Below are 27796 nucleotides of genomic sequence, written 5' to 3' on the forward strand. Positions count from 1 at the left end.
GGGGACACGGGTTCGAGCCCTGGTCTGGGAAGATCCCACATGCCGTGGAGCAACTGGGCCCGTGAGCCACAATTACTGAGCCTGCGCGTCTGGAGCCTGTGCTCCGCAACAAGAGAGGCCACGATAGTGAGAGGCCCGCGCACCGCGATGAAGAGTGGCCCCCGCTCGCCGCAACTAGAGAAAGCCCTCGCACAGAAACGAAGACCCAACACAGCCATAAATAAATAACATTTTTTTAAAAAAAGAAAAGAGCCTCTTATTAAAAAAAAAAAAAAGGAAGAAAGGAAGAAAAATAATTCTCATATTAACGGTTGCACGCCAAAATTTTAACATTTTTAACATGTTCCCTTATAATGCAATTTTCTGTAAATATTTTTCATTCCTTCCCTGGTTTTCTATTGTTGAAATTCTTAACTAATTTCTTGTGGTTAGGGTGTAATAGTGTGTGGGTGTGTGTTTTAGTGACTTAACTGTTTACCTTGCTCTTAAAAGAAAGTAGCCCCTGATTTGTATTTAAATGATGAGAGAACTAACTGCAGTACGGTTGCCCCTGCCTGTGCCAGGCATTACTACCTGCTGAGTAGGTAGTAATTTGATGTTGCCAATCTTCACCCGGCCCTGCCAGAGAAATGACACGCCCATCCTGGAGGCGAGGAAGCAGAGGCTTAATGAGATGAAGAATTTCCCCTGGCAGCCAGCATGTGTCAGACCTTGCGTGGCTAGGCCCTGGAGGTGCAGGTGTTAACAGGATAGGGCATAAGGGGATAACCAGAAGCAAGCCTGGTAAATTAAGTTGGGGTTATAAATAGAAGACCTCAAAAGGCAGGCTGAGGGATGTATAATTAATTTTGCAGGCAGTGTGGAACTAATGACATTTCGCACTTACTCCCACCTGCTCAGTCCTCAGCGCTGGGCGATCAGTGATGTAAGGAGCCTTCCAGGTGATTCGGTTGCTCACTCAAGTCTGAGAACCGCTGCTGTAATGCGTCTGTGGCCATGCTGTAGGAAGGATGGGAAGGGCAAGGAGGAACAGTGGGAAGGCTGGTGCCAGAGCCAGAGGAGAGGTGATTAGGGCATAAGTTTGGGTAGTTTCATTGGAAACAAAACAAAGGGAAAATTGTGAGATTTTTCAAGGAAGAAATGATAGGAATTGATGACCCAGTGAAGGTAGGAGTATAAGACGGGAGGCCGTTGTTCACGAGTGGCAGAGCTGCAGATACACCCCAAAGGCATTATATGCCTCAGATAGTTGAACCTTATTATTGTGCCTTAATTTATAGCAATTTAAAATATGTCTCACACCCATCAATCTGCTGCCCTTAACTAGATTTAACTTTCCCTATAGGGATAAAAATGTACCAGATGCTCAGTACCAATAATAATGTTGACCATGGATTGAGTTATCAAATGCCAAGAACTATTCTCTATGCACTTTATAGTGATTATCCCATTGTTGTTCATTAGTTATGGATGCTCATAAATTGCCTTCTGTTAGTGTCCAATCTAAGCTGCACACCACTATAATATTAATGTTCCAGACACTGATCTGAGAGGCTGAGTCTGGGCTCTGGAGTCAGATGGCTCCAGGCCGAAACCCCAGCCCCGTCATTTACCAAGTGTGTGGTCTTTGAGGAGGTTACTTACCCAACCTTCTGCCAGAATTTCCCCCAGCTGTATTACAACAGGTATTATTATTACAACGAGGATGTAATCATGAGTGGAACTCTTAGGGTTGCTGTGAGAGCTAAATGAGAAAATGCCTGCACGAGGCTTGACACTTAAAGTACTTAATAAATACTGATGATGCTTTTGGTGATGCTTATGGGCATGCAGATGTCACTCCCTTGCTCAGAACCTTCAGTGGCTCTTCTCGGTCAAGAAAATAAGCTCCTTAATCTGGCATTTAAGATTTTCCACAAACAAGTCACTCCTTACCTCTCAAACCTTTCATCTGATGATTCTTTGCATAAACCCAGTGCTTCAGCTAAGCTGGTCAGTGTCCCCCGCAAACACTCCCATCCATTACCATATCCCAGCCTTTGGTTCTGTCCCTCCACCCCTCTCATCATGTCCCTCAGGGCCCATCCCGCTAGTCAGTGTTTGTGGAGCCATCCTTACCAAACCCTCCTCTGCAATATGATTAAATCCTTCCAAGCTCTGGAGCTTTAAAGGCCTTTAATGTTCGATGGACCCTCTGGAGCTTTAAAGGCCTTTAATGCTCGATGGACCCTCTGCAGCGGTACAAGGTGGCCCAGAACAGTTCTGCCCGTGTTCAGCCCCCTTTCCCCACCCTTCGGTAAATGTAGGGCTGTGCCTGTCCCTCTTACTGTGCTTGGTGCCTAGCCCCAGGCCAAGGACCTGCTTTCTTAGTGCTGGTAACATACACCTATACTTAGCTTCTTGGTTTTTCCCAAGTTCATTTAAATATGTGTTGGTGTTGTTTTCTCACCCTGATTATGCTGATAACTTCCCTTATAGGAATAACATTTAATCTGTGAAATAATTATTATTATTTTTCTTCTCAGGATGAACTTGACCTCACAGACAAACACAGGGAAGCCATGTTTGCACTTCCAGCAGAGAAAAAATGGCAAATATACTGTAGCAAGAAAAAGGTAAGCTATTCATTATGATTATGGTTAACTGGAAAATGATCATTTTGGATGCCCCTTGCTCTCCCATTTCACCGCCAGAATTCAGGCAGCTCTTTATAAGGTAAAAACCAGATTGAATGTGTCCTGTAGTGGCCTCGGTGGTACATGCCGTAAAGGGCCAGCTCCTTGGATGTTGTTTTTATCAACACTTCATTGCACCCCCGCACCTCACACCATTATTCATAACGCTGTGTAAATGAGACCCAAAATAACATCAGCTTACAGAAGATTGAAGTGTTTGTCCCTTGTCCTTTACATGGAAGTTAGTGTGTAGGTAGGTGAGAACTAACACTGTGGTTTCACAATTGTAGTCTTTACAGCCCTCTGTGACTCCCTTCTAACAGCTTTCCATTTCGCCATCTCTAAGGTGTGGCCCGTCCTCGTGCTGTGGGGTGGCTCTCCAGCCATTTCACATTCCAGACTAGGGGTGGAGGAAAGGGGGGAGGCACAGGCTCCCCACGCCCCCACTCTCAGGGCCACATCCGGGAGTTACAGACCTGAATTCCCCTCACATCGCACTGTTAGCTACATGGCCACACTCCCCTGCCAGGAATGCAGTCTTATTCTGGGCAGTCATCCGCACATAAAAGCTGGGGGTTCTAGTACCTTTGGAGGAGGAGAGAAAGGGTATCGGGGGCAGCAAAAACACCTAACTATTCCCTGGCCTAGCACTAGGCATCACCCTATGGACTGTATCTCCTTCGGTAAAGCGCACTCTGCCATCTTTTAAAGCCCTGTGGCAAATTCTTAGACTGTTCTCTCACCCATTTTTGGAACCAGTTCTGTTCATGGCCACCTTTTGCCACTTTTCCTTCTGTTCTAGGAGAGACTTAAATCAAGACGGGGAAGTGGGAAGGGCAGGGCTAGCACCTAAGAAAAATGTTACCTCTCCAACAGGAGTGGGCACTCAATTACTAACCTCTGGAAGCAGGGAAACAGGAACAAAATATAACAATCCAGTATCTTGTCAAGACACGGTGTCAGCCAGGGAAACCTTTTCTTAGGGGACTAGGATGCATTTGGGGACCTCCATTTACCCCCATGGCTGCCCCCCACCCTTTGCCGCCTTGTGTAATTGGCATGCCCCCCGCCCGGGGGCATCTCTCCAGCAGTGAGCCTGCGTGTGCCCCTTTCCCGCCAGGCTTTATAACCTTTGTAACGCTGGCATCTGATACTTGGAAGCAAAGGTAGGATGAATGAACCACTGAGTTGTCATGAGTGTTATACTTAACTCTCAAACAATCTAAAGCACATTTAATTTTCCACCTGAGCCATTGTAATTGATAAAACCATGTGTGGGGTTTGGTTCCGGGGGCCTTTGCTGAGACATGTGTCCAGCTGTAGCCTTTCAAGATGATTTCTGAGCCACTATCAGATCAGGTCAAGTTGGAGCATTAAGGGTTCCTAACCCCGTGGTAACCAGTAAGATGTGTTTGTGAATGAGTATATCCTCTTCTCCTCTTTCTCTCTGTGCACATCTTACCACCTAGAAAACCTCTCTTCTGTGGAACTGATGGTCAGTGGCTCAGGAAACAGATTTTAAAATGAAAGAATGTTAAAATGAAAATAAAAATGTGTCATGTCCTGTTCTGAAAGTGATGGTAGTGTATGGTCTTGAAAATAAGAGAACTTCTCCTGCAGCTGTCTTCAAGACCTGGCCCCTAGAACTGGGAAAGAAAAGTCCTTAAGTGCCTGAGTACACACAGGACATTGTCTATTTTGGCTCATCCGAGCGCAGATTTTTTTCTCAAAATTAGGAAACAACATGAAGCGGAGATTGAGAATATGCACTAGAGGAAAGGAAAGGGCAGGAAAATGGGAGCAGCTTACCGAAGGGAAAGTTTTCTTCTTTCCCAGATTTTATTACACCCTTGACGGCAATTGAAAGTTAATCATGGAAACTACTGCCCCTTAGATTAGAAAAGGCAAACCCTGGAGGATAGTAATGACCTCAGGCTCACAGCTGCTGCTCATTTTTCAATTTCCAGGCCTATCAAATCCCCTTGCAAACTTTGTCTCCTGTGTGCGTGGCAGGTTGGCTTTTTGTAGGAGGATGGATATGGTTGTGGCCACTGGCCTCAAAATCCCATTTCCTGACAGATGGGCTCTTCCTGCGAGTACCTGGCCGGATTGCACAGATCTTTGGAAATGCAGTTCTCCTGCTAGCTTCATTCCAGCTGGATTCCTTTTATGACTTAGCAGGGTGTAGCTGAGTGGGAAAGCCGTCTTAACTCTTTGGGGAATCCCATGGGTTTATAGATCTGCCTCACATTAAAATGGCTTGACTAAGGATTTTCTTGATTAGAGCTTCTCAGCCTGTTAAAACTATGCTGTGCCTTTGGTCTGAAACTGACCTTTTGGGGCCCCGTGGTAAATCGGGAAATAGCACAATGAATAAGAGAACACAAAACCCTAAGCACAAAAAGGGCACGATGTTTGCGTTTCTTCTGAGAAGGTGATCTCCTTCGGGACAGGTTGCCCATTCTCTGAAGGAAACCCATGGTGACCGTCCTTGACACCGAGAACAGACTGTTTTCCTTGGACCATCTCTTGAGTAACCTTTTCAAATCAGACATGTCACCAGCAAGCCTGACCACATCTATTTCTCAGGCCGAGGGAAAGCTACACCCCTATGGCTCCTTCAGACTTTCCATCTTTCAAGATTAGAACCCAGGGCATCGTAGATGTTCTCACACATAGTGAAGCCATAGAGTAAGGGCCCACGAACGCCAACAGAAACAGAGTTGGTGAAAAGCAGGCTTTCTGTGTAAAAGTGCACAGCAGTTGTGGAGACAAACGGGACTGGGAACTGAAGATGGGGCCAGGCCTTCCTTGGCCAAGTGGCTCTTTTCCATCCAATAGAGACTTGAGTCCCAGCAGTGGCTATCTGCTTATCAAGCTCTGTGTTCATTTCTCAAACGGCTCTATCTGAGTCCTCTGGTTGAAAACCCATTTCCAGAGCCAAAATGAAAACTGCAAAAGTATTTCTGGGGCTAAAAGAATTGGAAAGAAATTAATTGGAATTTTGCCTAATTGAGTAATCCGGGGGAGAGCAGGAGATGGATGTCGCAGCCTTGAAAGTCCAAACAAATCTGTAAAAATGACTGAGCTGGTTGGTCAGCCGTGGTTCGTCCTATGCAGCCATCCGCTGTCAATTTTTTCAACTTTTACGAAAGGTCCAAAAAAAGGTTCTGTTGGTGGGGCTGGGGGTATTTTCAAATAGGAAATGTTTGTGGTTCTTATCTTTAAAGGTAATTCCCTTTTTAGTTCCAATCACAACATGCTCTTTTGTTTAAGTGAGGTTTTTCCCAGTCTTCAGCCAGAAACTGCATCTGTTAACAATCTTTTGGATTTTAAACTGAAGCCTTTTAAACAATGAACCATCTGACCACGAAAGGCATCTGGCCATGCTGTATTTGCTTATTGTTAACATGATTTTTAAACCCTGGGAAAAGTAAAGAGTAGGTCTTCAGAGAGGAGAAACTAAGATAGCATACGAGCTATATTATGGCAACAGCAATCTTATCAGCACAGGCAGAAAGCTTCTTTAATCACACTTCTTCACAGGAGCAGTTGCAATAGTTGTGTCACTTAACCAGTCCTTGTAAATGTCCAGAAAATACTTGTTCCCCCTCCATGAGCTTCAGAGTTCACAAAGTCAGTGAATGGGGTTAGAAGCTGTTAGCTGTAGTAACATCAGATATTTGAGGCAAAGATCAGAATTTGATGACTGCACCTAATTTTTCCTCCTTCCATTTCTGATCCCTAAGCCAAGGCTTAAGTAAATGGCTCTAGATTCTCCATATTACATTTCTGTATCTTTTATATATATATTTATTTATTTCGTTGCATCAGGTCTAGTTGTGGCTCGCAGGCTCCTTAGTTGCGGCAGGCGGGCTCCTTAGTTGTGGCCTGCGAACTCTTAGTTGCGGCATACATGTGGGATCTAGTTCCCAGACCAGCGATCGAACCCGGGCCCCCTGCATTGGGAGCACGGAGTCTTAACCACTGTACCACCAGGGAAGTCCCCATTTCTGTATCTTTTGAGGTCTACTTTGGAGAAGGTGAGTTTTTACTCTGCTGCTGAGTTTGACCCTAGTTTAATTAAATCACTCTAGAATCTTGTCTAACCTGGCTGCAGTTGAGCCGTTAAGCTTTGTGGGAAGTGCTGATCTGGTGATAGGCATGTTCTGAAGACATCTAGGAAAAGTGGCTGAAAATTCTCCTGATACCTTTCATTCACTCCCTTTATTTGGTTCGCATATCCTAATTGGATCACCTCCCCACTCCTCTCCACAAGAAGGAATTCTCCTTCACCACAAACACAAAAAGATGTATGGTGAATGGTCATCAGGATCTTTTAGATCCTGGAGAGTCGAGGCCCTCCTGTGTTTGGAGCATGGGGAGGAAGTGGTTTGATCGAAACAGGGATTTAAAGGAACATATGCTAAAGTAGTGGAATTAGAGACAAAAGGAACCATCGGTCTTCTACACGACTGTCAAACAAACCATCTGAACAACAAGGAAGTGGGATGTTGATACATTAATCCTCTGGTTGTTCAGAGTCTCCTAATGGGAAGGGAAGAGGGAAGAGAAGTTAGGTCTCCTCTTCCTTGTTACTGTAGTTGTTTGAATAGGCAATAGAGTGAGCGTTAGGTTTTCAGGTGCCCACTTTGCTAGATGTTGAGATTTGGGAGAGGGAGCCAGTAAAAGGGAGAAAACTAGATATCCGTAACTATATTTCTAGATATCTAGAAAACTAGATATCCGTAAATATATTTCTAGACTTCTTTAGAAGTACCTGGTTTGGTCTCCTGTCATTGAGTTTTCACCCTGATAATGGATTCCAGTTGGCCTTTGTGCTCCTAAGTGCGAAGGGGTTACAGAATGTGGCAGACATAAAAAAGATTAGAAATGAGATCGGGCTGTCTTTCCCCTTCTACTTCTCTGAAGAACAGATGAGGGAAGCACAGCTGGAGGATAATGGGTATCTCCAGGCTCTGAAACTCGCTGCCTTGTCTGCATGTTCCCTGGCTGTGAGAGATGAGGATGTGTGTTTAATCCCAGATTGAAGCAGTAGAAAAACAACAAGCTTTACGGATCTGGTGCTTCAGTCAATGAAGCAATGCAGTTGGTAAAGGACTAGTTGGTGTGTGATTCACCCCGACGTGTATTGAGGACCTTCTCTGGGGCAGACTATTGGCTAGATTCTGAGGATGATTAAACAAGTAAGTCAAATTTCCTGGAGTGGATGGTCCAGGTAGAGGAAGCAGATAAAATCAAATAACTGACAAGTCTTTCCATGAGCTCCATACTAGGGTAAGCAGACAGGCTCTGGGGCACAGAGGAAGGAGCCTCCAAGCTTTGGGGTGTGTGTGTGTGTGTGTTTGAGACAGCAGTTCGTTCCTTCACCACTTTGACCCCTCCCAGGGTTATGCCAGGTAGGGACCTGTTGTTGTCATCATGCTTTCATCCCATCATCTAGAAATAGGCTCCTTTTCCAGCAGCTGAGCTATGTTCACATGTGCTGTACACTTTCCCTCTTGATTTGTACTTTGTTCTTTTTCCTTTTTGCCAGTGCTTAAAAGGTCAAGTTTAGACTGTTGGGTAATCTGATCTTTACTAAACACAATTTCTAGGGCTTGTTAGGAAATCTATAGAGAGGCTTAAACTTTTGAAACATGAAGACACTGAGGGGAAGACTGAAATAACTGAGGTTTGTTCAGCCCAGAGAAGAGAAGTCAGGTGAAAACACCAACTGAGTATGTTCACTGGGTGTGCATACCCCAGTGAAACTGTGGTATCTGTCAAAATATTGCCAATTCCAGTGGTAAAGAGCAGCTGCCTCAAGCCATCCCAATAAAATCTGCCCTGACAATCTGACCTTTCCCCCAAGGGCCCACCAGTCTTCCTTCATGATTCAGGGACTCAAGGGTTAACTCCTGGCATGACAAGCAGGGGACGCCAGGACGCTGTTCCCATATTGCATCATTAGTTCTGATTCATTGATGCCCGTGTTACACTGTTGATAAATATTTTGAACATTGGCCTAAGTATGAGATGCTGATGGACCTAAAGATGGTGGCCAAAACCATTTGATAATACGTACCCAGAGCCTGAAACATGTGTCTTCCAGGAGTCGATCCCATGGAAATGATAAAAGATGCAGGCAAAGAACTATGTGTGAGGTGTTCTTTGCAATGTTGTCTCTGAAAGCCAGTGATGGTAAACAATTTAAAGGGGGATGGTTGTATTATCGTGCACAACCATAACAGTATCTTGCTCCCACTGAAAAGTCATGCTTTCAAAGAAATTTTGATGACATGGGAAACTGCTCAGCATGTAATGATAAGGTTTAGAAAAAGATATAAAACTGTATAATCAGTACGATCAAGAGTTTGCAAAGAGTAGATATAGAAGTAGGCAGACAGAAACCATTGTTTGGTGGGATTGTGGGTGGTTTATATTTTTTTCTTTATACAAATATTTCCCAAATTTTCCACAGTGCATTGTTCTCCATCCTACCTTGGGATAAGATTGTTTTGTTTTTTTCTGATTATAAAAATAAAACTGCTCTTTTAAAAAAAATGTGTAGAGTATATTTTATATCTGTCAGTTTCAGTCAGAAAAGCAGGACTACTGGGGGAAACACACACACAAAGCAAAGAGATTAACCCTTATATAATCATGCAAGCTAGCTAAGCACTCCCCCTAAAGCTGCTGTCTTTGCTTCATGTCCCTGGAGTAGGCAGTTGGGAAGGAGGGTGGATGTAAAGTGGGGATGGAGCAAGGACAGGCTGGAGCCCACAGGGACAGACTGAAGCCTGTGGTAGTTCTCACTGCCGGACCCTGGAGTGGGTGTCCTGCAGAAGCCTGAGCCATTAGTCATGGAGCTCAACACACACACACACACACACACACACACACACACACACACACACACACACACACACACACACACACACACACACACACACACACACACACACACACACACACACACACACACACACACACACACACACACACACACACACACACACACACACACCCTGGCCCAGGAGAAGCTGGATCCAGGGGAAGGTGGAGCGGTTGCAAACCTGCCTGCTGTTCCACACCAGTGAGGTGACCCAGCAGATAAAGAACAATGCCTCTGGACTACAAAATGGCTGCTGCTTCATTGCCACCCTCCGCGTCTCCCTTGAGTGTCTCTTGTGGCTCACCCTACGCAGAAAGATACAAGAAAGAATGTAAGCAAGTCGGTTCAGCCTAGCCAACTTGAACATGACAAAGCCACCACATATTGCTCTTTGAAATTAGGAGGAAAAATAAATATTATTTAAAATGCAACCAGTGCTTGTGCTGTAGAGACAACCCTAGCATTTTTTTTTTTTTTCTTTAGCTCAGGGGCCCTTTACTTTCTCTATTTACTCTTCCCTGGGAGGATTAAAACAAAGGTGAATCTGTAAACCACCCAGAGTTTTTCAATACCATTGATCTCTTTAGGCAGTAACTGTGAAAACTTGGTGATTCTTGGACCTGATGAGATGGCCTCAGCTTTCTGCCCAGAAATCCACTAAAGGCATGTTTCTCATGGCCCTTTCCCTGCTAAGTAGCATAATCTAATAGCCAGTGACCCATTTTCTGTCTTTATTTTCTTTTTGTTACAAAAGCCAGTACTATCAAAATGAGCACCAGATTTTAGAATTGGAGTACAAAATTCGAGGATTCTCTGCCTCTGGCAGCCCTTAAACCAAAGTTGTACCCCAACAAATGGCAGTTGGGGGCTTCCCTGGTGGCGCAGTGGTTAAGAATCTGCCTGCCAATGCAGGGGTCACGGGTTCGAGCCCTGGTCCGGGAAGACCCCACATGCCGCAGAGCAGCTAAGCCCGTGAGCCACAACTACTGAGCCTGCACTCTAGAGCCCGTGCTCCACAACAAGAGAAGCCACTGCAATAAGAAGCCCACGCACTGCAACGAAGAGTAGCCCCCGCTCGCCGCACCTAGAGAAAGCCCGCGCGCAACAACGAAGACCCAATGCAGCCAAAAATAAATAAGTAAAATAAATTTATTTTTTTTAAAAAAGGGGGCAGTTGGTTCATGAATATTTATTTGTCTCCTCTTCCTATAATCCCTTTGTTTAATAATACCAGTTTGGGGGCATTTTTTCCTCCCAGTGTTACCAATTCTATCATTCCAGCTGTGCCTACTGCCACCCCTGCCATGGAGTGTCCAGGTGGTCCTGAACTCACAGTTTGTGTTTTCATTAATGTTGATTCAGCTTCATTAATGAAGAAGCAGTGAGCAAACTTGCCCATAGAATGAACCAAAACATATCTACCTTTCTTCTTTGGTGCTTGGTGAAGTGAGCGGACATCTTCTGGATTCTTCTGTTGGGGTGTTATACTCTGGTTCTGTAGAGTTCTCTGTTTTTCAGGCTTGACATACTACCAGTGAGAGAACCTCCCCTTGGGGTGGATTGTCTCCAAATGTCTTTCCATTAATGGATCTGCCTTCAGGTTTCCTAAATTATGTTTATCCCTCACAGTTGTTCTAAACTGTAGCATAATGTGTCTGACACTATTTTTTCTAAGATAAATAGAAGCCGAGTAATAGCTATGAGAAAGACTTTGCATAGTCAAAGGCCATCCAAAGGGTAAGCTGAGAAGGCAGGATACCCCATTGATTCTCTAGCTGTGTGACCTGGGACGTATTTCTTAACCCCTCTCATTTCTCTCTTCTCGTCTGTACAATGAGGTCAATTTCGTAAGCTTGTTGTGAAAACTGAGAAAATATGATTTCGAAGTTGTCAGAGAACTTGGGACATGTCAATGTTAGCTGTGATCACTGGCAATGTCAGTGATGGTGACAATAATTGAAACAGTGGTATGGACTGAGTTTCTGCTTGTTCACATTCATGCTAGCCTGGGATTCAGCTCCATATTGGTAAATAATGATACCTGGTTTTCTCAGAACAGTAGTGAGGATTTCAAAAGCACCTCTCCCTTAGTTGTTCACAGGACATTTCAGAGGTGGAAATAGTAAGATGGGAGGATACATTGTGTAAAATAAGGGAAGAAACCAAGAAAGTCTTTATTGTGAGCATCAGAAAAAAGGGGCCCCATTTAATTCAACAGTTCTAGGGCAATGGTAGTCAACGGGCAGTCCCTTAACTTCTGGGTAGAGCTCTGAGTCTGATTTCAGGAGCACCCTTAATTTACATCTTGGACGATGGAGGCCAAGAGGAAGTCAGACTCCAGTCCCCTTCTTTCTTCCTTTCACCCACGTGCCACCGCAGCACTCAGTCCCTGCTTCCCACGGCAGCCTGTGGAGACGCTCACTTCATTGGGTTTGCACACAACATTAAAATTCCTTCTTTGTGGCCTAGGAAAGGTAAGTGGTTGATAAATATCTTCAGTTTTCAAAATAAGACAATGAAAGAATATTTTTAGATGAAAACATTGCAACTGCTATTTTTGCAATGGGGGGAAGTCCCTTTGTAGGACACAACACCAAGAGGTTCCATTAAACAAGTCAATTTTCACAAATGAGTAACTTACTAGGGCAAAATGAACCGGGTTTACAGGTTCTCTTCTCAGCAACAAAACTTGTTCAGAGTTGCAGCATTGTAATCCAATAGTGCATTCTAGCTGTATGATTTCTGAAATTAAGCTAAAAAAACAAAATGTCAGTGTTGAGGAAATAATAAAAGAACGTTTCAACACAGTTGCAGATACTGTTATTGTTAGGAGTCTTTTTATTGAAGTATAGTTGATGTACGATACTACAGAAGTTACAGGTGTACAATATAGTGATTCAAAATTTTTAAAGATTATACTCCATTTATAGTTATTATAAAATATTGGCTATATTCCCTGTGTTGTGCAATATATCCTTTTAGCTTGTTTTATACCTAGTAGTTTGTATCTCTTACTCCCCTACCCCACCTGGCCCCTCTCCCCACTGGTAACCACTAATTTGTTCTCTTTATCTGTGAGTCTGCTGCTTTTTTGTTATATTCACTAGTTTGTTGTATTTTTTAGATTCCATGTATAAGTGATATCATACAGTATTTGTCTTCTCTGTCTGACTTATTTCACTTAGCATAATGCCCTCCAAGTCCATCCATGTTGCTGCAAATGGCAAAATTTCATTCTTTTTTATGGCTGAGTAGTATTCCATTGTGTATATGTACCACATTTTCTTTATCCATTCATGTGTCAATGGACACTTGGGTTGCTTCCGTATCTTAGCAATTGTAAATAATGTGGCTATGAACATTGGGGTGCATGTATCTTTTCAAATTAGTGTTTTTGGTTTTTTTGGATATATACCCAGGAGTGGAATTGCTGGGTCATATGGTATTTCTCTTTTTAGTTTTTTGAGAAGCCTCCATGCTGTTTTTCACAGTGGCGGCTCTTGTTAGGAGTCTTAAACCTAATTACCAGAGCAGACATTCTGGGTTCCAATAAATTGGCATTCTCTAAAATTTCTAAAAAAGAAAACTAACAAACTTCTGATAACTTTCTACTCAATCATGCAATAAACTAGTATTTCCTGGTTGATTATTTTTTCTGTGTGTGAAGTTTTTATGTACACAAAAAAGTACAGAATGTAAGAAATGCCCACATTTAACAAATGCTAACATTTTATCATACTCACCATGGATTTTTAAGAAAGAAATAAAACATTATAAATATAGTTGAAGCCAAAAGGTGACCTCTATTCTGAAGGTGATATGTGTTTTTTTTCTTTGCCCATATATATATTATCTTACTCTGAATGTGTATATTCATAGACAATATATGGTATCTCTTCATTTTAACTACGATATAATGTTCCATTATATGAACATGCCACAGTTTAATTATTTTTATCCCCCCTTTGGATAATGTCTATTTCCAAGTTTTCATTATTTAAAAAAAATTGCAGTGAACATCCTTGTGTATGTGTTCAAGAATTTCTCTAGGATAGGCACCTAGACATGTAATTACTGGGTCATTTGGTTTGAACATTTTTACCTTTAATTGCTCTCCAAAGTCATTGTAATAGTTTATACCTGCAGTGAATTAGTTGCCAACCATCTGAGGGCTTGGTATTGTCTGAGGGGATGGAACTAGTGTCTGGTTGCCCTGATCAATCATTTTATGTAAGTTTGAATGTTTCAGGTACAGGACACTGTCATTAAAGTTCTTCAGTTTTCTCCCATATACCTTAGCCAATCAAATTAAAGTAAAAATTCCTGGAATAGGAAGTAAACATTTCATTTAAAAAAGAAAAACCCAAGGTTTAGAAAATGAAAGCATTCCATTCAAATAGCTTTAAAGCCGGCCCAAAGTACAAAATGTTACAAGTACCTAAAAATGGACAATTCACTCAGCATTCTGTTTATTTGGTTTGTCTACAAAGGAAACTGCTCTGTGTGTGGTTCACTCTTCCTCTCCTCTAGACCTCTTTGCACCCTCAGGTCCAGACCCAGGCAAACTGTGTTTCCATCTTTAGCCAGCTTTTGACTGATATATGCCATCACCAAACACAGGAAGTTCCTCTGAGGTATCCGCCACCTCCCTGGTGGGTGACTAAAGTGCAGGTGCAGAATCGGCACGTCTGCACAAACAGGCATGTTGGCGGTGGCTGGGAAAGCACACAATTGGTCTCTTTCTTCTCCTCTAACCAGAGCACCTTTATCTCAGTCATCTCTTTATACAAGTTATGAAAGCCTCTCCCCTTTCTTGTACTCCTTGATTCCTTCAGATATTGAGTAACTGAGATGGGTAACTCACTGTCTGTCCATCCTCCATGCATCTGCTTTGTGGATGCCACCTCTCTTTTGTGCTTCCTCATACTTGCATTTCTTCAGTGAGTAGCACCCTTTAGCCAAGGCCTTGCTTTCCCTCTAATTAGGGAACACCAGGGTGGAAGAGGGTGGAAGAGAATGACCCTGTGTTTTACGTTCACTTACAGTCTTTCAAAGAACAATAAAAATGAATAAGCAATATATAGCTGAGACAAAGTAAGTTATCTTAGTTGGACAAACCAATTAATACAGAGTCATGGGGAGTATGAGGGTTGTGTGTCCCGTGGAGCTCTATTTTCCCCTCTGGAATGGGGGCTAGAGAAGCAGACACCACAGCGTTCACTCTGTACTTGTCACTCATGCCTGCATCGGTGCCCCGCTGTGGGGAGAACACTCCTGCTTCGGGTCCAGTCCCTGGAAGAGACTTGGAGCTGTGGGTTTGAATGGAGGCCCTGGGAGGGCAGTCGTTCTCAGCTACCGCAGAGCGGCTATCTTTGGCTTCCAAATCTTAATTCTTAAGCAGATTCCTTTTGACAGCTCGGCTACGGGACAGATTCCATCAGGTGTTGATTGCAGAGTTTGGAGTACATGACAATCTCGGAGCTCTCAGTCTTTGCCATAGAGTACTTGTCAACAGTGCTATTGTGGACCAAGGTTCCAAATGCAACTATGTGAGGCCCTTTGAGCCCCTTGCCTGTGTGTCGAAGCCCATAGGCACAGCTCCATTGCATTTCCAAAATTCTGCAGTCTGCAGGTGTAGAATTGCACATTAAATGAGTGTTCTCAGCTATCACTATATCTCTGGAAAGGGGTATCACTGTGGCTCACATATGAGAATTCAGGACTGGCTGCCTGTCCCAGTTAACACCAGCCCAGGGACATGCAGCTCATGAGACACTCCAGACCAACGCACATCCTTTGTTTCAGTTTTCCTTTGGACTGTGGCTTCCTTCCCTGGTTAACTGAGTGCACTATGAATAACTCCAAGCAGAGATGGCAAAAAGATTTATGTTGATTACTAACTCTAAACAAGTAGGGGTTGAAGCCTGGAGCACTGTGAGAAGCATTTGGAGGTTATGAAGGATCTCAGTACAGATAGTGTGGTAATTGAATAGCACTGTCTGCCCTGACACATGGTGGGAGAATGTGGCATTTGTAGCAGATATGTACCCTCCTTTGCCCTTGAAGGCTACTCTTGTGCCTAGATTATGGTTGTACATAAGTATCACATTCCATGCTTCTTGCCTTTGCGTCTCTCCCTGGTCCTCTCAGATTCTCTAGATGCTATGGCACTTACTTTCATAAAAAGACCACCCAAAGCCTGCCTGACTTCACCATCTCCAGGAGATAGGTTTATGAAAGACATCAGTAGAAGGAAGTATCCACTTTGTAAGAGAGATCAAAGAAGGAAAAAAGCCACTTTTCCTGAGTTTGTTCTATATATATTCATTTCATTCTTTTCACTAATAGCTCTAGCACACCTAATGTTACTGAATCCACATTACGGTTGGTGCATTTCAGAGCCTCTCCCTTTTGGGAAGTAGGAAGAAGCTTTGAGCTTCCAGTGTAAGTTAGAATGTGCCACTAATAACTTCTATGCAGAGTTCTCCAGATTCCTTACACTCCGGGAACCAAGTAATGTGTGGAACTAGAAACGGGTTACAGTACAAAGTCTACCAAAGAATACCAACTTTAAATTAGTGTCTTAAATTCTCTTGTTATTCTTCAGTGCACTATGGAACAGCATTTGACTGGAGCAGTCTTAAGATGGCATCCTTTCATCTGTCCCCGTATGTCAGGAAAAGCAGTTTATGTCTCCTCAGTTTCTAAGATGTACTCCCCCACGTTCTCACATTTAGACATTTCTGAGACAGTGGCATCTTCCAACTGATGCTTTTCTTTTTTCTTTCTTTTGCCAAAAAATGCTGTCATTAATTCAGTAGTATTCTGTAGAGCCAACGATGGCTTAAAATCAGAAATACGGTTATGACCCTCCTTCTAGGGGACAGTTAACCCTGCCGTAGCATTTTTCACAGGCATCCTGAGAATGCTTCCCTGAATGGAATATGCCTTTACGGGCTCACTGTTTCCCCTGATTCTCTTCATAGTTTAATTACTATTTTCCAAAGTCCTCTCTTTATGGCCTCGTGTTAAGCATTATATTGCAAATCATAAACACACTTTGATTGTTTTCCCAAGAGCAGGTTACAGAACATCAAAACCCGCTTTACAACATTCTGAAAGGCTGGTCTGGTAGCAAATCTGGTAGCAAGATGTGAGGCAACAAAGGCCATTGACACCACTGATTGGATTTCCACACTGCGTGAGGGTTTAGCGATGTGTGTCCAAACATGTTAATTTACCAACCAGCTGGACTAAATTGTACCTGGGTCTGTAGCACTCCCAGATGACACATGGGTCAAAGACTTGACTCTTAACAAGCTACATAGAAGTAATTTGTTTTATGTCATTACACACCTTTGTGTCATAGGCAACAGGGGGATGTGGGCTTGTATCATTTCTGAAAACAATAATTGGAGCCTGTTTCTTTTTCTTTGCCGTGAAAATGAAGGGAAATTGTCATCTAAAATTGGCTTCAGATGTCGGAGTTACACTGATTGAGATGTTTAGGCTCCAGTCATATTCCGTGCCGTGAAGTGCTTTGCCAAAGAAGTGACTTATTAAAATAAATAAAATAAATGTCTCGTAGTTTGGAAAGTGGACTGTAAAGTCTCAGCTTTTAGTTCTAGGTAAGGATTGTGTCTATTTTCTTAACTATATTAGCACATGAAATGCATTTTCCCCCAGGATCCTGTAGCATACGACTTTTAAGATTTCAATTCTGTAAAGTCAGCCAAGGCTTTTTCAGGAAAGAAGAGGGTGTTGAAACAGGCTGGGCCTCTGAGCTGTTTAAGAAATGCAGCTGGCTTCTTTACTCTCAGAGTCACATTGTTACTCTTTGTTTCACTGCTGGGGTTCCCACAGAGAGACTAGATGTCTTTAAAGTGGCACTCTTTTCTTGCTTTTCTGGTGTAGGTGATTTTGGGGTGAACAAAAATGATAGCTGGCTGAGAAGTAGCACAAGCCTGATTTTTTTTTTTTTTTAAGGGAACAGTAGTCAAGTGTAGTTTTCTTTCTGGCTGGGGGTGGGGTTAGGGGAGGTGGGGAGAGGGTCTAAACTCACTGAGTTCACTGCTTTTTTTGGTGAGCAGTACAAGAAGTGTCTTAGAAGTACTCCAGCTATTTGCCCAGCAAATTTCTGGGGAGGATAGACGACCAGGTGCATCTGTGGGTATAAGGGGGATAGAGTAGAATAGTCTCAGTGGTTTCAAGTCAGAGACTCAGGGATGCACGAATAGAAACCATGCCACACAGACTAGACAAGGCAACGGAAACAGGTAGAATTGAGGTGAAGTGGTCAGGATGGGGTAGGTGTTCTTCAGCAAGAGCTTTGGGCAAGCCTGAGCATTTGTGTAATTTAGGTGTGAGAGTCTGGTGCAAGGTGTTAGTCATACAGCTTGGCTTCCACCTTAACACCTTTGTAGACTGCGTCCTCTTCAACCAGGCAGTACTAGTCATACATATTTTATTTTGCTAAACTGTAGTTATATTGAAATGCCAGAAAAAAATGCTGAATGTTCTGTCTATAGCACTCTTCAGAGTGATCTCCACTTTTCACTATCTTTGAGCTATTTAACAAATCTGCAAATTGTTTTAAAAAAACTGAGAGCAACGCAGATGATTCTTGTCCATTGAAGTGACTTGTGTCTGATGCAATTGATTATTGCCGTATTGACCAGTTTTGCATCTATTTGTAAACCAATGTTCATACATATCTTTGCTCTTTGAATTTTCTTTTGAACCTGTTGTAACATCTTACTGGTTCTCTCTCATTTATTAATGAGTTCAACAAAATCTTTGACCTGAGTTCATGCCATGATTTTACCTTTAAAAAAAATTATCCTTTATCAGTACAGAATTTTAACTCAGGGAGAACTGATAGAGGGGCTACCTTATTTTAAGTAATCTGAGATCTTTAATCAAATTTTAAACGAGTACAGCGTATGATAGTGGGAAGCCCTCTATGAGAAAACATGCATTGTATATCAGTTTTACTGAACTTTGTGTCTGCATCCACCAAAGAAGGGGAAGAAGCAGAGCTCAGGAGGTCAGAAGAGGTGTCAGGCTTCATACATGGGAGAAGCTCCTATGATGTTGAAGGGATGCACGTACAGGCGGGGAACAGGGACAGCAGATGTATAATCCAGAGACCTGAAAAACAGTGCCCTAAAGGAGCCTAAGCTTCCCTAAAGTTTCTTGCGGCTAGTGAGCCTAGGTTCTATTTCATTTCTGTTAACTTATATTTATGTTTTAGAGATAGTGTCCTCAATCTTAGAGTAAGAAACCCAATTTTACTATTGAGTTTATGTCTAACTTTGTTAAAATATGTATGCTTGATAAAACAAGGACTATCCGTGTTGACCTCTGTTTCATGTATCTTTTATTCTAAATCATAAATGTTATTTTTTGTGGACCATCAGGAAAGCAAGAACTTGTTCTGTTTGCCCTTGGAGAGACATTCTGGTCGGATATCTTCCCAGTGCCCTCTCAGTAGAGACCATGTAGAGTTGAACATCACCGACAAGCATGTGAGAAGAGCCCTTTCATAGGAATTCAGATGGATGTATTAGGGTTATTTTTTCAAGTAGTAGACATGAGGGTGTGATGACCTTATGGAAAATTTGAGATTTATTTATGAATTGAGGAAGATAAACATTTGCTATTCAGTCAGTGGAGAATTTTTGGCCTGGTTAGGAGATGACTTTGGGAGGACATCATAGCTTTATTCAAATCATTTCTATATTTGCTGGGTTATTGTTCATAGGAGAAATTAGACTTATTCCATGTAGTTCCCAAGGGCAAAACTAAGGCCAACAAGTGCTAGAAGTTACAAGAAGACATCTGTCAATTCAGTTATGAGGTGAATTTTCTGACAGTCGGTGAGAGTGCTGGTTCCAAACAATTGTGGACCCTTGAAGCCTTCTTTCAGAGAACATATGATCGATCACCTGCCGGTGACCTTCTAGAAGGGATCCCTGTGAGGAGAAACTCAAACTAGGGTGTCTCTAGGGTCAAAGACCTAGCTATATAATTCCGTGATGGCTTGCCTTAAAAACATACAGATGTTTTGTAGCATTAGGAAAAATGGGGAAGGAAGTTTGCTCTTCTTCTGTGATTCTAAATGCTAAATGTGAAAGCCATTGTTATTTCAAGTCACCCTCCAGTCTTTCCAGAAAATGACTGACATTCTAGGCTTAGGAGGAGGTATTGGATTTCCTGGCAGATGCAGAAGCTGCTGTTCTGTAATCAGTCCTTGTGTGGGCCCAACCGGATTTGGGCAGCAGATGCATTTGATGTGTAATTGTGGCAGTGGCCAAAAAATGTAACCAGGCTTGGCAGTCCCAGGAACCACATGACTATCTTGAAATGTGACAACATAGGAAGTATTTTTTGAAACCAACTGCCTGCCTTTGGCAAACTTCGGTTATAGGATATGGTTTCAGCCCACTGCTAGGGGTCAGAGGTACGTGATGGAAGGACTGAGTAAAGCTACTGTCTCAGGAATTCAGGTTTGTGGACCCTACAGGGTTTTCTCTTCCTGATGAAAGAAGAACAAGAGGGAAAGAGTTGGAGGCAAATACCATGATTTAAAGGACCTAATGATTCTATGCTGTTTTTAAAAATGAGATTTCGGGAAGCAGCGAGCTTGGTAAGAAGGTAGACTTTTCAGGCATGGCAGGTCCTGCTCCTTCTCTTGCAAAAGTGCACATTACTGGGCAAGTTCCACACACTTATGTGCTCATCCTAACTTTTAACTGGGGCTATTGGACATAGAGTGGCTTTGAGGAGAGGAGAAAGCATGGAAAATATTTGGTGACCAAGTAAGAATTTTGGTGTACTCCCGCTCTCTTGAGAGCCAAGCTTAATATAGCACAGGGTTTGGCAAACTATGGCTCGTGGGTCAAATCTGGCCAATAACCTGTTTTTGTAAATAAAGTGTTACTGAAACATGGCAGGGCTCACTCTTTAAGTGTTATCTATAGCTGCTTTCACGCTGTACAAGGGCAGAGTTGAACTGAGTAGTTGCAACAGACTGTGGTCTACAAAGCCTAAAATATGTATGATCAGGCCCTTTACAGAAGAAGCTGGCTGTACCATACTTCATCATGGCCATCTTTCAAGAAGATGCTAATTATACTACTATTGAGCTAAAAGGGAAAGTTAGCAGAAGTCATTAGCAAGGCCTTCTGCAAAATATTTTTCCATCTTCCATCCTACCTGCTCTTCCTTCCCTGTTCCTTGGACCTGGTCTCACCCACATTGTCATCCGTTTCCTATCATTCACTTGAGTTTATTAGATGCCACACGCATCATGGAGACATACCTAATAGAATAAAATATTTTGACCTGTCTGGCCCTTTCTGCCTAGTATTCTATAAAAATTCTAGGTATAGAGTGAATTAATGTAACATCTGTTGTGTTCATTAGTATATGGGGCTGAACCCATGAAATCCAGAATATGAATGACAGTTTAATGCAACAGGTGACTATTTTGATCATTAACAAGGTGTAGCATTTCTTGAGCCTATATGATCATAGTTAACATGTTTTCTAAGAGAATCTTCTTTAAAAATGGAACAGGTTTTTATTAGTGTTTAGTTGCCTTTGTCCTGTAATGAACATTATCAGAATGAAGTTTACTTTGTATCATACTGAAATAGTACCTTTCTGCTGTTGAAATTCATTTAATTAAACCTTAGTTTGTCTCTACTGTTTTTGAGTTAATGGTACTATTATATATCGCTATGGAAGATTTTTAGCCGATCTAGACGGTTAAATAATGTCTTTATTTCCTAACAAGTATTATCTAAGAACCTCATGGGTTTGTAACTGAATGGATATTTATGGCTTTTGTTGGCCAAGTGCATGTTGCTTCTGCCTGTGATTTGTGGTCTAGTGAACAACCACAGAACGTGTCCTTTACAATTGATTGACCTTTGCACAGCCTATTTTGGGCCTTCTAAGAGCATCTTACACTAAAGAAAAACTGTACCAGGTCTTACATATTATTACTTGATCCTACTGGAAATTTTCCCTGTGGTAATTTCAAAAGAAGTATTCTTTACATTAAGACTTAATGTTTAGGGGCTTCCTGGTGGCGCAGTGGTTGAGAATCTGCCTGCCAATGCAGGGGACACGGGTTCGAGCCCTGGTCTGGGAAGATCCCACATGCCACGGAGCAGCTGGGCCCGTGAGCCACAACTACTGAGCCTGTGCTTCTGGAGCCTGTGCTCCGCAACAGGAGAGGCCGCGATAGTGAGAGACCCGCGCACCACAATGAAGAGTGGCCCCCGCTTGCCACAACTAGAGAAAGCCCTCGCACAGAAATGAAGACCCAACACAGCCATAAATTTAAAAATTAATTAATTAATTAATTATTTAAAAAAAGGACTTAATGTTTAAACTGCACTTTGAGACCCACTTATGTCACTGAAAGTCTTCAGCTGCTACCAAGAAATTGTTTGCAACACAAATATGTAAGTGTGGAAATTTTAGAAAATGTTAGCCTGCTTTGGGTACATAAATATTAGCCCAGATCATTCAATTTCTTTGTCTGCATAAACAGCTGATATTAGGGTTAATAGTCTGTTTTAGAAATAGAAAATCCAGTAAGAGAAGATAATTAGAGAAATGTTTTAAAATAATTTGCTGTAGGGAGCAGAGGGGTGTCCCAGGGATAGAGAACAGAAACACCGCAAATGTTGCAGGGTCTCGACCTGATGTTGTTCATGTCACACAGAACATTAGAAAAAGCAAAGCTCTTGTCCTAACGGAACACGTAATGCTTTCAAACTTACTTCTATTTTAATTGTGAAAATAGTGCATGTTCTTGGTAAAATGACAGTTTGAATCATACAGAAGTTTATAAGTAAAAGACTTTTCCTACTGCTACCCAGGGGGTAGCCACTGTTAAATTTTATTATGTCTGTTTCCAGAAATGTTTGTCTGTAGTGTACATATTTTTTCTATAGATGGAAAATAATATTTTGAAGCATTTTTTTCCCTTCATAATATACTTGGTCATTTTTAATATCATTACACAACTCTACTTCATTCTTTGCTACTGCTACAAAGTAGTTTATTCAACCATTCCCCTTTCCATATACTTGTTAACTTTATTATATGCTAATTCAAACAGCACTGCAGTGAAACAAATCTTTGTAATGTGTATCTGTGCAAGTGTAATCATGGGCTAAATTCCTGAAAGTAGACTGACAAAGCCTGTGTGTGTTTTAAATGTGAACAATTACTGACAAAATTTACCTCCAAACTGCTCCAATTTTTTCAGTCCTAGTAACAAGGACTTAGAATAGCCATAGCTGGAGATCCTTAAAGGGTATCATTATCATCCTAGCTAACATTTATTGAGCACTTCTGTGTGTACTGTTCCCAGAGCTTTATTTACTTGTATTAACTTATTAAATCCTCACAATGACCCTATGAGGTAGGCACCCCTTTTACAGAAAAGGAAACTAAAACTGAGTCACATGCAGAGGTTTCTTACCTTGCCTGCCTAGAAGTCACTTAAGGTAGTGAGTAGCTGAGGATTCAAATGCCTGTCTGTTGATGGTGGTAGAAGAAGTGGAACACAGTCAGCTTGGATTGAAAGAGAGAGGATAGTGAAGCGAGAGACAGAAGTCTGGGATAGGGCTGTGAATGCTTACTTCAGGAAGAGTGCAAACAAATGAATAATGCAAAATTTATTCTTATGGGCAAACTGATGCTGAGAAAAACAAATGTACTGTCGAACATTTAAAGAGAATGGGGGAGGATCTCTTGGATTTTTTTTTTAGTAGCCACTGACCAGAGATATGGAGTGAATAATGTGTCAGTCGGAAATGAAGTGAGGTTAGAAATAGACTGTCTATTTCTTTACCTTCTAAATGAGTTGGTTGATTAGACCCTGATTTAAAAAAACAAAAACAAAAAAAAAATTCAACATTCTTGAAGGTCCCTTGCACTGTACAAGTTCCCTTACTAGCAAAGAGTTTTGTTGTTTTGTTGTTTTGTTTTTTCAGAGTTTGAGATTGTAGGAGCAAAGTGGAAAACCAAGAAAAGAGGTTAAAGCTGTAGTCAGTGCAGGTTGAAAGCAAAGGCAGTGTCAAAGTGCCCATCCAGCAGGAAATTTTGTCCATGAATACTCTCTTATTGATGACTATCAAGCTACTAAGAAAACAGGATGAGTTGGATTAGAGAAATAATAAAATAATTAACGTTGAGGAGTTTTTTTCCCCCTCTAATTACCTTGTAAAGGAATTAGCTGTTGAAAGTTAAGGGTTTTGTAACTTAGTCACCGAACAACATAATTTTTTTTTTTAATTACTGATTTTAGAAATTGGGCCCTCAAACTAAATATAGTAACAAACTGTGTTTTCCATGGCATCTCACTATTAGAGGCATGTAGACTCTTAGAGCTTGTAGGGACTTTAGAAATGGTCTAGTCTCACCTCTTATTTTGAACAGAAGAAAAACAAGGCCCAAAGATATTCAAGCTTAGCAAGAGATGCTGATTGAATAAACCAACAAGTAAGTTCTGGAACCTCATCTTTGCGTGGCCTATCTGGTCATTTTTCCATCATACCATCTCTCTGAATATAAGTGATGTTTACACATATTCTCAAAAACCAGTTATCAGTGGAGAATTTAATAACATAAAATGTTTATATCAATTCAATTCTAATTAATCTAATAGACCCTCTAAAGATAGGCATATATCTTAAATGCTTATTACATTTCAAGAAGAAACAAAACTAGATATTAATATGAATTATCCATTCTGTAGGTAGAACGAAAAGAGCATTTAATGTGATTGCTAGAACTTGTATTCCCATAGGACAACCTTCTCTAGGTGTCTTTAAGGCTTACCTACAATCTGTTTTAAAAGAGAGGGGAAAAGCAACTTTTTAAAAGAACAGAATGAAGGCAATATTCTTGCTTATCAGAGAAAAGTTCTAATGGAATCACTGAAATAGGTAGCCAAAAGTAGGGTTAGATGTGTATGGTTTAGGGAGGGTTTTGTTTACAGTTTCAGTGTCCACAGCTGGTCAGTGCTATGGGCTCATCTTCAGGGGCTCTTGAGAAATCCCCATGAAGACAGCCGATAACATGAGGTGTATAACAGAACGGGAGAACAGGTTAGGGAAAAGCTTCTTAAGTGCTGTCTGCATGCACACATTACAAAGATAGATGAGGTGTTGATAGAGGGGCAGGAGAGTTCCCACAGAAAGTCTAGAGAGAGGGTTCAGAGGTAGCCCGGGTAAGACATCAGGCCTTAGAATAATATTCAGAAATATTGAATGTAGCAAAAGTAGCACTAAGGGTTTAGGGAGAGGTGAACTCATTTTTGGCCGCTAACCATGTTTGAGTCTCTTATAGTGAAGTGGTGAAGAGTGAAAAGCCAGCTTTGCACTCAATGTGTATTGCTTGTGGTTAACCTGAGGTCTAATCTTAGGAAAGAGATTGCCATGATTCTTTCCCACTGCCTCTGAATTTCCAGCAGGATGACCTTTAGCAACACATCTGTCCTCCCTTTACCTCTGTTTCCTCTTCGGTAAAATGAGTATAATGACAGCACCTACCTCACAGGGTAGATTAAAATGAAGAGCGCAGTGATTAGAACAGCGTTTGACGCGTGGTAAGCTCTGTATGTGCTGGATATTACAGTTGCTTCTATTACACCTACAGTAATACAGTTTATACAAGCTTGTGTGTTTTTCCACTTGTTTCTCTAGAACAAGTAAATAGAACCAAGACAGATGACTCAAAGAATAATACGTGTTTGAGGTTAGTAATACAGAGGACCCAACCTTCCAGGAATATTATACATGTTACCCTTCCATCAGCCACCTCTTTCATGGACTTTTTAGGAGAAAGTCTCCCCCTTGGCAAGTCTCTGTGTCTGGTGCTCTTTCAGGGACCTCGGAGAACAATTGCGTTCAGATCCTTCTGGCCTGTGTCTGTGTATCACTGCAGACTCCAGAAGCCACACAAAGGAGGGGGAGATTTGGTTCACAGGGATGAGCTTCTCTTGGCTACTGTAGCGCACATCTGTATGGAAGGACCAGGGAAATGCACTGCTAAAATGAAGAACTCTGAGGACCACCTCCCCCCCTCAGGGATGTAGTAATAACACTTAGTATTTTTACGAGAAGCTTTCACATATGTTAGCTCATTTGATTTTCTCAGCACTGGGGGCATGTAAAATAAAAATGCAGCTTTCTTCCCCTTATTTTGACGGCAGTATCTAGATCTAGTCTTAATCTGTTTACATTATTTTAAAAACATTTTCAGAGTGTAGAGATTTCTCTCTGTATACTAATCTTAAGCTTCTAAAATGATCTCCTTCCAGTAACCAGGACTTAATAGCTTACAGCAGGCTCTCATGGGACCCCAGACATGGGATGTGATTTTGTCGTAATTTTGGAAATTTGCCCTAGATTGAGGGACTAGAAAGATCTGGCACCTTCTGTTTCATTTTATAGGTTCAAATACCATTGAATATCACTGTGGGTTTTGGCTTGCTGAAAACATTGGTAACAGTGGGGTTTTGCTAACTTTAATACTCCATTTTAATAGGAGAGAAGTGTTCAACATTTACGCTACCATTGTAGCTATTTTATTAACATGTTAAGTAATAATCAGGGGCTGTTCTAAAAACTCATCAGATTTCCTAAGCTTTTTAAAGCCACGGAAGTGTAATCCAGTCCAACTTCAAAGCTGCTGCTGTAGCCTTTGTCCCCATCATCTGGGATGTTCAGTCTCCAGATGAAATTCATGCAACTCCCTGAGTTCAGATATCAGTTACTGCCAGCTTTCAAGGCACGGTAAGCAACAGTTACTTTGCCCCCTTTTCGTGACTACTTAAAGAATAGTTTTGAAATTGTTTCTTTTATCTCACCAGAGTAGACCTGCCTAGAAAGATTTGTTTAGAGAAAGTTTGTTTCTTTTCTTTTAAGTAAAGTGTAGGACTGAAATTAATAGCCCTACCATGAAGCCTTTATCCCAAGGATGGGGATCCTGACACAGTAAATAGGTAGTAACTACTTCATTGTCCGGTAGCAGCTCCGTGTACCTGGCCCAGCTCTTCTCCAAGGGGACAGGAGATGCCGATTATACTAAGGTGTTCTCTGAATGTGAAGCTAGAGAAGAGCTGAAATGTTCCCCTTCAAGTTTGTTTGGTCACACAGATGACTTGGAGCCACACAGGTTTGCAAACATGCATGGAAATCTCCCACCACAATGCCATCTTCAAGTGGACTCAGTGCTCCAATGGAGCAGAGGCCAGAGCCACCTGATTTTGGGGGGAGGTGTGAGCTCAGGCTGGCACAGAGCGCCCATACACAGAAGCCCTGGGGGCTCTGGTGCTGGCTTCAAGTCACCCTGGTTTGTAAGATGAAGAACTGACTGGAGCGGTTTAGGAATGGGTTCCTGAATTCCTTGGGTTTCAGTTCTCTTCAGTTCAGATATACTGCATTTTCTCAAACTCACAAGCTGTCATGGCATGAGGGCTGGACCTGGGACTAACGTGTGTTCATTTTGTTACCTTCCATCCAATGTCGGGCTTTATTTTACCTCCTCATCTGAAGCAGTATCATCTACTTTTGGTAACATCAAATGAGACCTTTCTTCAAAATTTTTACTGTCTGCTGGAGTCTGAACAAACTAAGGGAAAAAAGTCCAGTTAAAAATTGGCCAAGTCCAGTGGTCATTTTAAAATTTATTTATTTTATTTATTTATTTTTGGCTGCATTGGGTCTTCGTTGCTGTGTATGGGCTTTCTCTAGTTGCGGCGAGTGGGGGCAGCTCTTCGTTGTGGTGCGCAGGCTTCTCATTGTGATGGCTTATCTTATTGCGGAGCACAGGCTCTAGGCGCGCGGGCTTCAGTAGTTATAGCATGCTGGCTCAGTAGTTGTGGCTCGCAGGCTCTAGAGTGCAGGCTCAGTAGTTGTGGCGCACGGGCTTAGTTGCTTTGCGGCATGTGGGATCTTCCCAGACCAGGGCTCGAACCTGTGTCCCCTGCATTGGCGGGCGGATTCTTAACCACTGTGCCGCCAGGGAAGCCCCCTGTGGTCATGGTTAAAGGTAGCTTTCCCTCTTTTGTGGACTTCATCCAGACATGTAGTGCAGCAATACCGTCCTCAGTGCGACACAGGACCTAGAGATCCTTTGTCCTTGCAACAAACACAGAGCCCTTCCCAATGTTATTGCACCCCTGAAGGAAAAC

The 27796-nt window shown here is 42.1% G+C and overlaps 1 protein-coding gene across 3 annotated transcripts in view; it reads left to right on the forward strand.

Annotated features, from left to right (window-relative positions):
• The window catches only part of DAAM1 (dishevelled associated activator of morphogenesis 1), a 175201-nt gene that overhangs the window by 78325 nt on the left and 69080 nt on the right, over positions 1 to 27796 (forward strand). For all 3 annotated transcript variants that reach the window (XM_057544132.1, XM_057544134.1, XM_057544133.1), the window contains exon 3: positions 2526 to 2615. In XM_057544132.1, coding sequence (XP_057400115.1) covers positions 2526 to 2615 — 90 coding nt within the window. The remainder of the gene's footprint in view (positions 1 to 2525; positions 2616 to 27796) is intronic.

The sequence above is a fragment of the Balaenoptera acutorostrata genome, chromosome 3, assembly GCF_949987535.1.
Source record: "Balaenoptera acutorostrata chromosome 3, mBalAcu1.1, whole genome shotgun sequence".
Classification (NCBI taxonomy): domain Eukaryota; kingdom Metazoa; phylum Chordata; class Mammalia; order Artiodactyla; family Balaenopteridae; genus Balaenoptera; species Balaenoptera acutorostrata.